Source organism: Dasypus novemcinctus, chromosome 10 (genome assembly GCF_030445035.2).
Source record: "Dasypus novemcinctus isolate mDasNov1 chromosome 10, mDasNov1.1.hap2, whole genome shotgun sequence".
Lineage (NCBI taxonomy): Eukaryota > Metazoa > Chordata > Mammalia > Cingulata > Dasypodidae > Dasypus > Dasypus novemcinctus.
Window position 1 is genome coordinate 119,938,308 of NC_080682.1, and position 12,188 is coordinate 119,950,495.

The following is a 12,188-nucleotide window of genomic DNA, read 5'->3' on the forward strand; positions in this document are numbered from 1 at the left end:
AAATTAACAGATATCAATGAGCAATGCATTTGAATATCACACAATCCTTTCTTTTGTCTAGTAAAATGTACATTATTCCAACTACATTTTTTTTGGAATGAAGCATAAAATAACAAGAACAATGAAAACAAGTACTTACATAGCATTTCTTGTGTGCCAGACATTTTTCTAAGTACATTATATAAATGAACTAGGTTAAACCTCCTGACAACCAAATAGAGCAGGTGCTATTATTTCCCATTTTACAGATGCAGAGAAGTAAGGTAATTTTCTCAAGTTCAGAGAGCTGGTAATTGGTAGAGATGGAATTCAAATCCTGGCAGTTCAGCTTCAGAATCCTGTCCTCAAAACTACTACCCTATAAAGCCTATTAAAAGAGTTGTGAGTATTGAGTGCTGAACTCAACCTTAATCATCATATTGATTTTTTCTCCCCTACAGATCTTCATTAAAATACAACGTTCCTCCATAGCACATGTTCTAAAAGGCAGAGTTCAACTGTGTAAAAATCACCATGTGGGGTCACTCATTTTCTATAATGAATAAGTAGTCTTTACCTTGCAATCCACTTTTATCCAAAAAATTGCTTAAATTAAACAACGTGTTTCTTGATGCCAAATACTGAATAAAACGCTAGAAAAAAAAAAAAACAATTATTTCAAATTAAGGTTCTACAATTTCATAAACACCAATTTGGAAATTAGGGAGGAAAGCTATAGTTGACACAGTCGACTGAGATTATCTATTTTAAATATCTCTGCCTCAGTCTTCCTATTACCTAGTTACCAGAGCTATAAATATAATATAGATTTTTAACTAGCATGAAAATTTAAGGCATAATGACCATAGCAATGATATTAAAGTCAATATAAAAGGAAATAGGCACTTTAATACTAGAACTAGTTATTTTGACTTAGAGTAGCATATTAGGGTTACAGCTAACATATACAGATGGCATCTGTATTTGAAATAGCTATCTGGGTGTTCAAAATTTTGGTGACTTATTTTTAAAACAAAAGAACACATCTAATCATACAAGAGAATATAAGAGACATCTGCTTACCTGCTGCCCAGATTGGACACACTAATATTATTTACTTCAGATCTTCTTTTAGCATCAAAACATTATACACTCTGTAGAAGACACCATTTTCAATCCTATTTCCCTCCCTCTCTTCAGATGTAAGTTCTTGAAGCAGATTTATACCACTTCTACAGAAGTTTATACATCTTTATAAATATAAGTACCCATAAACTACATGCAATTATTTTCCTTTTTAAGTTTACAGAAATACCATATTGTACTTATCCTTTTGCAATGTACTTTTTAACTCAACTTTTTCCCAAGAATTACCCAATTAATACATGTACATATAGAGGAGGGACTTCAGGGAAGATGACAGATTAGAGACACAGGACTCACTTCTCTCCAGAAAAAAATAGCTAAAAGACAGGCACAATGGCCTGGAAAAAAATGTTCCAGGGTTTAGGACACCAGGGGAAGGCTGGACACCATCCAGAACAGAAAGGGGCACAGGAAAAGAATCTCGACGGCTAAACTGTGAGTTAAAGCTGCAGCTGCAGTTGCCAGGCCCTTCCCCTCATCCTCAGGGCAGACAGCTTTGAATTCTCTAGACTCTGGCCAGCAGCTATAAATAGAAGTGGCCACAGGGATTCCAACTCCCAGGAAATGGGAGAGAGGGACACAGCCTAGGAAGGATTCAGCTTTGGCCAACAAATTTGGCCGGCTGTGTCCCACGAGCCCTTCTAGAGCAGGTGGGACCGTGCCATTGTTAGCCTTGGGAGCCAGCATGGGACTAAAGGGACCTGACCCTCTCAATCACTCTCTGTAGTGACCAGATCGGCTGGTGAGGACACACAGGAGAGTGGAATTATTTCCTACCCGGGAAAAGAAAGGGGCTGTCAGCAAAGGTTTAAAAAACAGCCTGTGAGAAAGTTTAAGTTGCAAAGCCCTCGAGGCAAGATTCTCTATCACACTGATTCCATTTACAATAGCAACAAAAAAAACTCAAATACTGAGGAATTGATTTAACCAAAGATGCGCAGAACTTACATTCAGAATACTACAAACTAAGAGAAATCAAATTGTGGTGTATATATACAATGGATTATTATGCAGCAGTAAGAAGAAATGAAGTCGTGAAGCATATGACAACATGGATGAACCTTGAGGATAATAAGTTGAGTGAAGCAAGCCAGACACAAAAGGACAAATATTGTATGACTGTGGTATTATCAACTAAATATACTGTGTAAACTCATGGAATTAATAATTGGAATATAAGTCACCAGAAAATAGAATGAGGTTAGAGAAGAGAAACTTGAGGGTTAATCTGTGTAGAACTGATAAAAAGGTTATTTGTAAATCTTTGGAAGTGAATAGAAAAGGTGAAAGGTCAACACAGTGTAACTAGCATTGCTATTATACAGGGATGATAGTTGTTGAAAGGGAAATTCTAAGGTCATGTACATTACTAGAAGGAAAAGCAAAAAAATGTAACATGCGAGAGTATAGCATAGTGAAACCTCATGAAATATGAATATGAATAATATTGCATATATGACTGTTTTTCTTTGACACTGAAAACAAATGTATGTTAATGTTACAAGATGTGAATATCAGGCCAAAAAGAATATGCTAAGTGAAAGAAACCAGACACAAAGTACTACATATTGTATGATTTCATTTATATAAAGTGTAAATATAAATCAATTCATAAAGATGGAATTAAATTACTGATTATGTAGGAATACAGGGATTGAGAAGTGACTACTAAGGAGTGTGGAGTTTTTCTTTATGGAAAATGAAATTGTTCTAAAATTTTTTGTGGTGATGAATGTACAACATTGTGATTATATGAAAAGTCACTGATTGTACATTTTTGATGAACTGTATGGTATGTAACTATATCTCAATAAAACTACTTTAAAAAAATACGTGTTCATCTAGTTCATTTTAAATGATGTTCCAATATTTGAATGAATATATGATTATGTATCCATTTCTTAATTTATGGATATTTAAGTTCTTTCAAATTTTCCCTACTAGAAACAATGTTGCATCAAACATCTTTGTACTTGATCTCCATATGCAAGTGTACAAGGGTTTCTCAAGATACACATTTAGGGGTTGAACTGTTTGGTCAGCATGTACGTATGAGTTCTTCTCAAAACATTCTCCAGAGAGTATTTATTTAACTATTAAATAAACATTATTTTAACTTCTCTTTACATATAGCCTCTAAGACATGTAGCCACAGAAACTCCTTTTCACTTCATTTCTCCTCAGGAGTCTCCTTTTCAATGTATGCAGAGGATCACCGTCAACTAGAGCACACACCATCAGCCCTCTGATTCAGTCTTATTCACCTGAGATCACCTTAAACAAACAACCTAATTTGTAAAATTGAAGACTCTTGATGTTTCATCATTTGTAACTATCTCTTTGAAAAAGGTGTTAAAATATCATAAGACAATTTCCTATTAGACTGTGATATTTGTAGGCTTTGATAATACTTTTCCCCTTAACCTTTGCATTCCTTGAATGAATGTAAATATTTTAGTCTTTCAGGGTGTTTCACCCATAGCTTTATAGATAATAAACCTATCTTCAACTTTCCATTTTATTATCCCTTTACACATCCATCATAGTTATTTGCCTGCAAAGACATTACAACTTTAATCAAGTTTTAATTTTGTTTTCAACAGCATCTTAATGATATTCAAAACGGTTTTAAATTAAATTACACACCATACCATCAATCTGGCAAATAAGGCTTTGCAGGTTCCGGTTTTGGGTCAGAAGAGGTAACTTAGGATGCATCATCCAAAAACTCATTTAAAGAATGACAAAATGTTGATAAATGTTGAAGCTGGGGAAGCACAAAGGGTGGATTATACTACTTCCAATCATTGTAGATGTTTGACATTTTTCATAATTAAATGCTGTAGATGTATAGATTGGAGTGACATCATCAAGATGGTGACACAAGACATTCTCTGGAAAAGGCATCCCTCAGAATGAGTTAATAAAAGGACAAATCCCACTTATTTGGAACTTTGGAGAATGACAGAGACTGGAGAAGGACTCCACAAATGCCGAATAGAAGAAAAAGAACAATAATCTAAAAGAGAAGGTAGGAAATATCCATCCTGGATCCGCTAGTCCACACCTCTTCACCACACTCAGTCCCCAGCAGCCTAGGATATACAGAGACAGCCCGGCCCAGGGCCTTCTACATCATGTAGAGCCGCTCACAGCAGCGACTTACAGTGCCACACATATCCAGGCACAGAGGCCCAAGGCAAAACACAGCTGCTAAGTCATGCTATATTAGAAGGCCCCAAGGTGGGGGAAAAAAGAGACAAGGACAGAACGTCGACAAGAGGAGCACTTACTGGACTACCTAAATGCAAAACGGACTTTTCTGCAGTGACACACCTTTTCTGGCTTGACCACACCTGGCTCCCCAGGGCTTGATACCCGAACAAGGAAGAAACCAGAGGCAGAAAGGACTCACTGAAGAAAAAAAAAAAAAGGGGGGGGGAGGGGGTTAAACAGAACTGCTGTAAGGCATGAGGGGTCCCAAAACTGAAAAGTATAAGGAAAAGAAGGCACTGAGTGAGGAGAATTTAAATAAATAATAGGAGCTGGGGGGGGGGGGGGGGAAATCTGCATAAAAAAAAAAAACAGATCAAGATCCCCAGAGAAATAACAGAGGAAAGGAAGCATTCTCCTGTAAGCATCAAAGAAGAGCCTTAACGCAAAGCCAATTAACAATAAAACCCTAGACAAGAGGGAGAAACTGACCTTCAAAGTTAACTCATCAAGATAATCCAGACATAAGCAAAAAATTACAAGCCTTACTAAGAAACAGGAAGATATTATAGCTCAGTCAAGGGAATTATGAAAACTTCAGAGGAAGCACAGAATTTGGAACCAATCAAAAACATTCAAGAAAATCTCCTAAATGAATTCAAGGAAAGGAAGGAAAATATAGTTAAAAAGCGAAGGAGTATCAAGAAGACAATGGGGCAGCAGATGTGGCTCAAGTGGTTGAATGCCTGCTTCCCAAGTATGAGGACCCAGGTTTATTACCTGGTACCTCCTAAAAACAAACAAAACCAACTTGGGAAGCGGACTTGGCCCAATGGATAGGGCGCCCACCTACCACATGGGAGGTCCACAGTTCAAACCCCGGGCCTCCTTGACCTGTGTGGAGCTGGCCCAAGCGCAGTGCTGATGGGCGCAAGGAGTACCATGCCACACAGGGGTGTCCCCGCGCAGGGGAGCCCCACGCACAAGGAGTGCGCCCCATAAGGAGAGCCACCAGAGCAAAAGAAAATGCAGCCTGCCCAGGAATGGTGCCGTATACACAGAGAGCTGACACAACAAGGTGACGCAATAAAAAGAGACACAGATTCCCGGTGCTGCTGATAAGGATAGAAGAGGTCACAGAAGAACATACAGCGAATAGACACAGGGAGCAGACAACCAGGGGGAAGGGGAGAGAAATAAATAAAAAATCTTTGGGCAAAAAAACAAACCCCAATTCTAATTGGGAAACAGATGGAGCTCAGTGGTTGAGCATCTGCTTCCCATATATGAGGTCCTGGGTTCAATCTGATACCTCCTAAAAAAAAAAAAAGACAATGACAACAACAATGGGTTAGCATAAAAAAGAAGTTGAAAATATAAAAACAAACATAATAGAAGTTATGGGGAAGAAGCCACAATAATGGAGATTGTAAATACACTACAGGCATACATTAGCACATTTAAACGAGAAGAGAGAATCGGCAAACTAGAAGACAGCAACTAAAAAAATCAAACATCTAGGAGTGAATTTAGGATATAAAGACTTGTACAAAGAAAACTATAAAACATTGCTATAAGAATTCAAACAAGATAAATAAATGGAAGAAAAGTCCACATTCATGGATTGGAAGACTAACTATCCTTAAGACGTCAATTCCATTCCAAATATTTACGGTCCAACAATATCCCAATAAAAATTCCAACAGCCTACTTGGCAGAAATGGGAAAGTCAGCTATCAAATTTATTCAATAAATTAAAGGAAGGGAAAGGGGCTCTGAATAGCCAAAACCACATTGAAAAAAAAGTTGGAAGACTCACACTTCCTGACTTTAAAGCTTAACACAGGGAAACGGAAGTGGCTCAACCAATTGGCCTCCCATCTACCACAGAGGAGGTCTAGGGTTTGATGCCCAGGGACTCCTGGTGAAGGTAAGCTGGCCCACACAGAGTGCTGGCCCACGCAGGAATGCCGCCCTGCGCAGGAGTGCTGCCCTGCATGGGAATGCCACCCTGCACGGGAAAGTCATCCAGCGCAGGAGTGCCGATCAAAGCAGAGAGCTGGCGCAGCAAGATGACGCAACAAGAGACAGAGAGGACAGAAAATAAGACCAAGTAGCAGAACAGGGAGCTGAGGTAGCGCAAGAGAGTAATAGCCTCTCTCTCTCCCACTCGGTAAGGTCCCAGGATCGGTTCTCAGAGCCGCCTAATGAGAATACAAGCAGACACAGAAGAACACACTCAGTGAATGGACACAGAGAGCAGACAATGGGGGAATGGGGGGGAGGGGGTAGAAATAAATAAAAATTAAAAATCTTAAAAAAAAAAAAGCTTAACACAAGGCTACAGTGGACAAAATAGCATGGTACTGGCAGGACAGATATATCAACCAACGAAATCAAATTGAGAGTTCAGAAATAGACCCTTGCATCTCTGACCGACTGACTTTTGACAAGGCTGCCAACTCCACTCAATTGGGAAAAAACAGTCTCTTTGATAATTGTGCTAGCAGAAGACAACCACGTGCAAAAGAGTGAAAGCAGACCCCCATCTCACAACATCTACAAAAATTAACTCAAAATGGATCAAAGACCTAAATATAACCAGAACTATAAAACTACTAGAAGAAAATGTAGGGAAGCATCTTCAGGATTCTGGAGTTAGGCAATGGTTTCTTGGACTTTGCACCCAAAGCACAAGCAACAAAAGGAAAAATAGATAAATGAGACCTCATCAAAATTTAAAAGTTTTGTGCATCAAAGGACTTTGTCAGGAAAGTGAATCTAATGATTTGTTTTGTTTTGCCTTTACCAACACTCTGGCTCTAGTATTAGCATCTTATTTACCTCTGAAAGCTACCATTATATATCCATCACTTTAATCATCATTACTCATACCTTTAGAGTCATGAGACTCTTATCTTTTTGAATAGGTAACAATAGAGCATCAATAAAGCTCAGAACTAGGGCAGCAATTTACTCAACTTTTTCATTCCAATAAATCTTACTATTTGCACTTTTTGGTGTTCCCATATGACCTCTGTCCAAAAGTATTTGCAATTTTTTACAGCTATAATCATAGTTTAGATAAAATACTATATAGGCTTACATATCTTACTTGCTACCCTTTTGTAATAAGTAAGGCATTTTTCAATCAGTCCCTCTCACCAAAATACCATCTTGATCCTCTATATCACAACCTTGAACTAGGCAAAGTGCTTCCACAGACAACTACATGAGATCAGATGGAAATCTTATCAGGCTATAATAAAAAAGTAAATGGGCCAAGTGCCTATCAACAGATGAACTGGATAAACAAAACGTAATATATGCAAAAACAGAGTTATTATTCAGTCATACAGAGAAAAAAAGTTGTGATAAATGACCCTTGAAAATATTACGTTGCATGAAATAAACCAGATACAGATGGACAAATATTACATTTTTCCACTTATATGAAATATACACAATAAACTGAAAGTAGATTATAGGGGGTAAGGGATATAGGGAGTTATTACTTATTGTGTACAGTTTCAGTTTGAGGGGGTGAAAAAACTTTGAGTAATGGATACTGGTGAAAGCACCACAAGATTCTGAATACAATAAATACCACTGAATTGTACACTTAACAAATGGTTAAAATGGCAAAATTTTTCAAGATTAAAAAAAAAAGCAAAGAGATATAGACATACATATAAATTATAAATGAGGCCCGTAAAAAGTAGTCCTACTTAGGAAAACTACCTCCAAGTGTTATCTATTCTTGATGCCATCACTCACATCCTCTGCACTCCAACCTTACCCTTTCGATTTTATGACTTACAGGGCATCTTTTCTCAAACTGCACAGTCTATAATTATACTTAGGGCTAGGCACCTTGGCCTTTTTACCTATATTATCTAGTCATTGAAACTATTCTTACAGATTCAATGTGAGAAGCTGAATAATCAGGTATCACACAAGTATACTGTTAACCAAAAATTCTGCTTACCTCATTTCCATACACCATCAAATGATGAGTTGTAATGAGAGATTTGAAGACCACCACCCAACTACTGTTAGCAGTTCTTTCAAATAAACTGTCTGCCAACTGCGGGATGTTCACATTCATCTCGTTTGTGCATTGAATTAAATCTGCAATATAAAAAAAAATTATTTATATACTCTCTTGTTTTATTGTTAATGCCAGATTTGTATGCTAACCGGTGAAAGGTCTAGAAGAGTAGAGCAACAATAAATAGTCTGGAGAAGTTGTTAAATATCTCTCAGGAGAACAACTAAGACTATTATAATCTAAGAAATAAATACGGTACTGATTAGGATCACACAAATGCTCAATAATACCAGAAAGGGAATTATACACCTTCCTCAAGGAGTAATTCTCCCTTAAGCACTTCATTCCTCTCAAAAGGAACTATTTCAAAGTCTTCAGGAACTTTCAGCTTTTACTACTCATAAACCTTCCAAGTTACAATAGTGGATTATTCATCCCTACTTTTTAAAAAACCTGTTTATTTTGTTTTTTAAGGAAAAGCTTATAAAAGCATGAACATGCTAAAGGCCAAAACCACTTTTATTGACGTCCTCCCTAGAATGCTGTGTTGGCACTAATGTGAAGATAACAGAGATGTGTCCTATGATTGGGTATGATCTCAATTTGCCTATATAAAATATTTCTCATTCTTCTCTTCTCAGTTCTACTGAGTTAGCTCAGATACCAGCTGATAATCAGCTAATACTGAAAAACAAAACTGAAAATGGAATAAGGTTTCTTATTACACAAATTTCTAAATCAGAACTGACCCAGGAACTCTAAATTCAGTATTACTCTGAACCCAGTTTAAGCAATTTAAATTCCAATTTTATATTTGAAACTGGAAAGCATTATTACGGAATAGAATAATGTACAACTATTTCAGCACCAAAACTGAAAAAATTCTCTTCATGGACCTAAATGTCACCTCAAATCTGCTTAATAGGTAACACTGGCAAGTTCAATGAACCAAATAATACAAAATATAATCCAATTTAGAGAAATAATAAAAGAGGGGAAGACCAAGAAATGTTATTTTACCTTTAAAGTCGGACTAAAACATTAAGTGTGTATAAATAACTTTGCTATAACTACCATAAAGGGGAAAAAATTAAAGCTACTAATGACTGATTTGCATTGTTGCTCACTTTTAATATCCAGTGTGCAAGAATTACATACAAATTCAAAAGACCTAACTTGGTCTTGATTATTTGTAAGAAACTTGAATGTAACTATAATCATTTATCTACTACAATCTCTGAAAAACATTTGTTCTAGTAGGTCCAATTATTAAACAAAGAAACACTTGATCAGCAAATGCATTTCAGATAGTTACCCTGGCTAACAATGCTTACAGAACAAAGCACAAAACAGAGTGGCCATGGAACGCTTACAGAACAAAGCACAAAACAGAGTGGCCATGGAACAGCAGAATGACACAAGGCTTTCACAATTCAGGCAACTTGTAACAAAAATTAAATAGTAAATTCAACTTGGTGTGCATGGTTCAACCTCTAATAGTAAAAGCTGGAATTGTTTTCTTCCTTATTCTGAATCTTCATATTTCTTTAAACCTGTGCCGTAGCATTAAACATGTTGGATACTTGTCTTATTTTGAAATCTAAACACTCTCTGCCTTTCAAAATATAATCTACTGAGGGAAAGACCTATGTCTTGCTCATTTCTGAATCTGTTATAACTTCAAGCACACTGATCAAGTCCTGAATTTAAGTGTAAGAAGTTATATTGCTTTATTCCCAGTAATATTTTTCTTGTATATCATTCTAGATACTGTCTTTATAAACTATTCAGCTATTAAATAGTTACTTCATCATGATGGCATCAATAGTATTTTTAGTCCCCAGAGTATTACTTTTTACATTTTACAAAATTGAACTTGTCACAGTAATGCGCAAAAGTGGCTCCTACCTCTGTATGTTTAAGATAGATGGATATAGATATATACATATGTCCCCCAGATTCCATCAATAACCAAGTCCTTCTGAATCAACCTCCTAAACCCCCAGTGAATCCACATTCTCTCCATCCCCACTACCACTGCCAGAGCCACAACCACAGTTCAAATCGTATTTATTACTAACCTGAATAGTCTAAAGGAGTTTTCTTCCTAGAGGTACCACCTGTCTTGAGGTATTTGGGGGAAGTGGACTTGGCCCAGTGGTTAGGGCGTCCGGCTACCACATGGGAGGTCCATGGTTCAAACCCTGGGCCTTCCAGACCTGTGTGGAGCTGGCCCATGCGCAGTGCTGATGCGCACATGGAGCGCCCTGCCACGCAGGGGCGTCCCCCGTGTAGGGGAGCCCCACGCGCAAGGAGTGCGCCCCATAAGGAGAGCCGCCCAGCGCGAAAGAAAGTACAGCCTGCCCAGGAATGGTGCCGCCCACATGGAGAGCTGACACAACAAAAAGAAACACGATGCAGCAAATAGACACAGAGAACAGACAACCAGGGTGGGGGGGGGAAATAAATAAGTAAATAAGTAAACAAATAAATAAAATCTTTTAAAAAAAGAGAGATATTTAGAAATTGAAGAATGGGATTATCACACTGTCTGAAGGATTTCACTGGCATTTAACAGCAAGAATGAAGGAGAATCAATGTTCTATAATGAGTCCCCCATAATTAAGAACTGCCCCAGCCAAAATTTCTCCCATTGAGAAATACTGGTGTAACTGGCCTCCTCACTTCTGATACGTGATTTGGGGTCTCAACCACACCATATCCCCAGCCATTCTCTAAACTGGCAACAGAATGATCTAAATCACAACACAAAACTGTCACGGGAAGCGGATGAGGCTCAAGCATTTGGGCGCACATGTACCACATGTGAGGTCCTGGGTTTGTTTCCCAGTGCCGCATAGAGATGTTGAGGAAAACAGCAGGCTGACCCAATGGGCTGGTGCGAGGGGCTGGCACAGCGAGCTGATGTAACAAGATGATGCAACGAGGAGACACAAAGAGGAAACACAATAGGAGGGAGCAGAGATGGCTCAAGCAACTGAGTGCCTCTCTCCCACATGGGAGATCCCAGGTTCGGTTCCTGGTGCCTCCTAAAGAGAAAACGAGCAGACACAGAGAGCACATAACAAATGGACACAGAAAGCAGACAGTAAGCACAAACAATGGGGGGTGGGGGGGAAATAAATACAATAAATCTTAAAAAAAGAAACAAGAACTGCCATTACCTAACCTCAATGATATCCCCATTGCTTTCAGGATGGCATATATTTAGTTCTTGTTATGAGCTCCTTTCTGCACCGCAGCCACCACCAACAACAAACAATTTTCAGTTTTCTGTGCTGTAGCTCAGTTTCACACCTGTACCTTTCCATCCCTGCTCATTCTCAAGAAACACTTCCTCTCTGAAGCCTTCTCCACATACCATGGTAACCTCCATACAGTCACTGAAGCTGGCACATAATTCTACACCAAACAATTATTCCACACTCTACTTACTTACTTCTAAATCACTCTCTTCTACTAGATTGAGAGACCTTTTAAAAGCAGCCTGCAAACACTTTGTTAGCAATGCCCATACTCTTCATCACAGTGATAAGAAAACGGCTAGGATTAATTGGTCTACTAGAGCCTAATCTTGAAGCAAGTTATAGATTTCAGTTTCACTACAGTAATCTGCTAAAAATTAATTTCTTTAAAAAAGTGATGTGAGGCATAGGTATTAATTCAATATACACATATAATCATGTATATATAGAAAATTATTTTTTGTATTTTCCTACTGATATGAAATTTAAAATTGGAAAATTTTTTGAGTTTTTTCCTTGTACAATAGAAACTA

At 37.9% G+C, this 12,188-nt stretch overlaps 1 protein-coding gene across 28 annotated transcripts in view; it reads right to left on the reverse strand.

Moving 5' to 3' along the window:
• The window catches only part of PICALM (phosphatidylinositol binding clathrin assembly protein), a 134,172-nt gene that overhangs the window by 89,449 nt on the left and 32,535 nt on the right, over positions 1 to 12,188 (reverse strand). For all 28 annotated transcript variants that reach the window (XM_071218303.1, XM_071218302.1, XM_071218306.1 and 25 more), the window contains exons 2-3: positions 8,327 to 8,469; positions 557 to 632 (exon numbers count right to left, since the gene is read on the reverse strand). In XM_071218303.1, coding sequence (XP_071074404.1) covers positions 557 to 632; positions 8,327 to 8,446 — 196 coding nt within the window. In that variant the 5' untranslated portion in view covers positions 8,447 to 8,469. The remainder of the gene's footprint in view (positions 1 to 556; positions 633 to 8,326; positions 8,470 to 12,188) is intronic.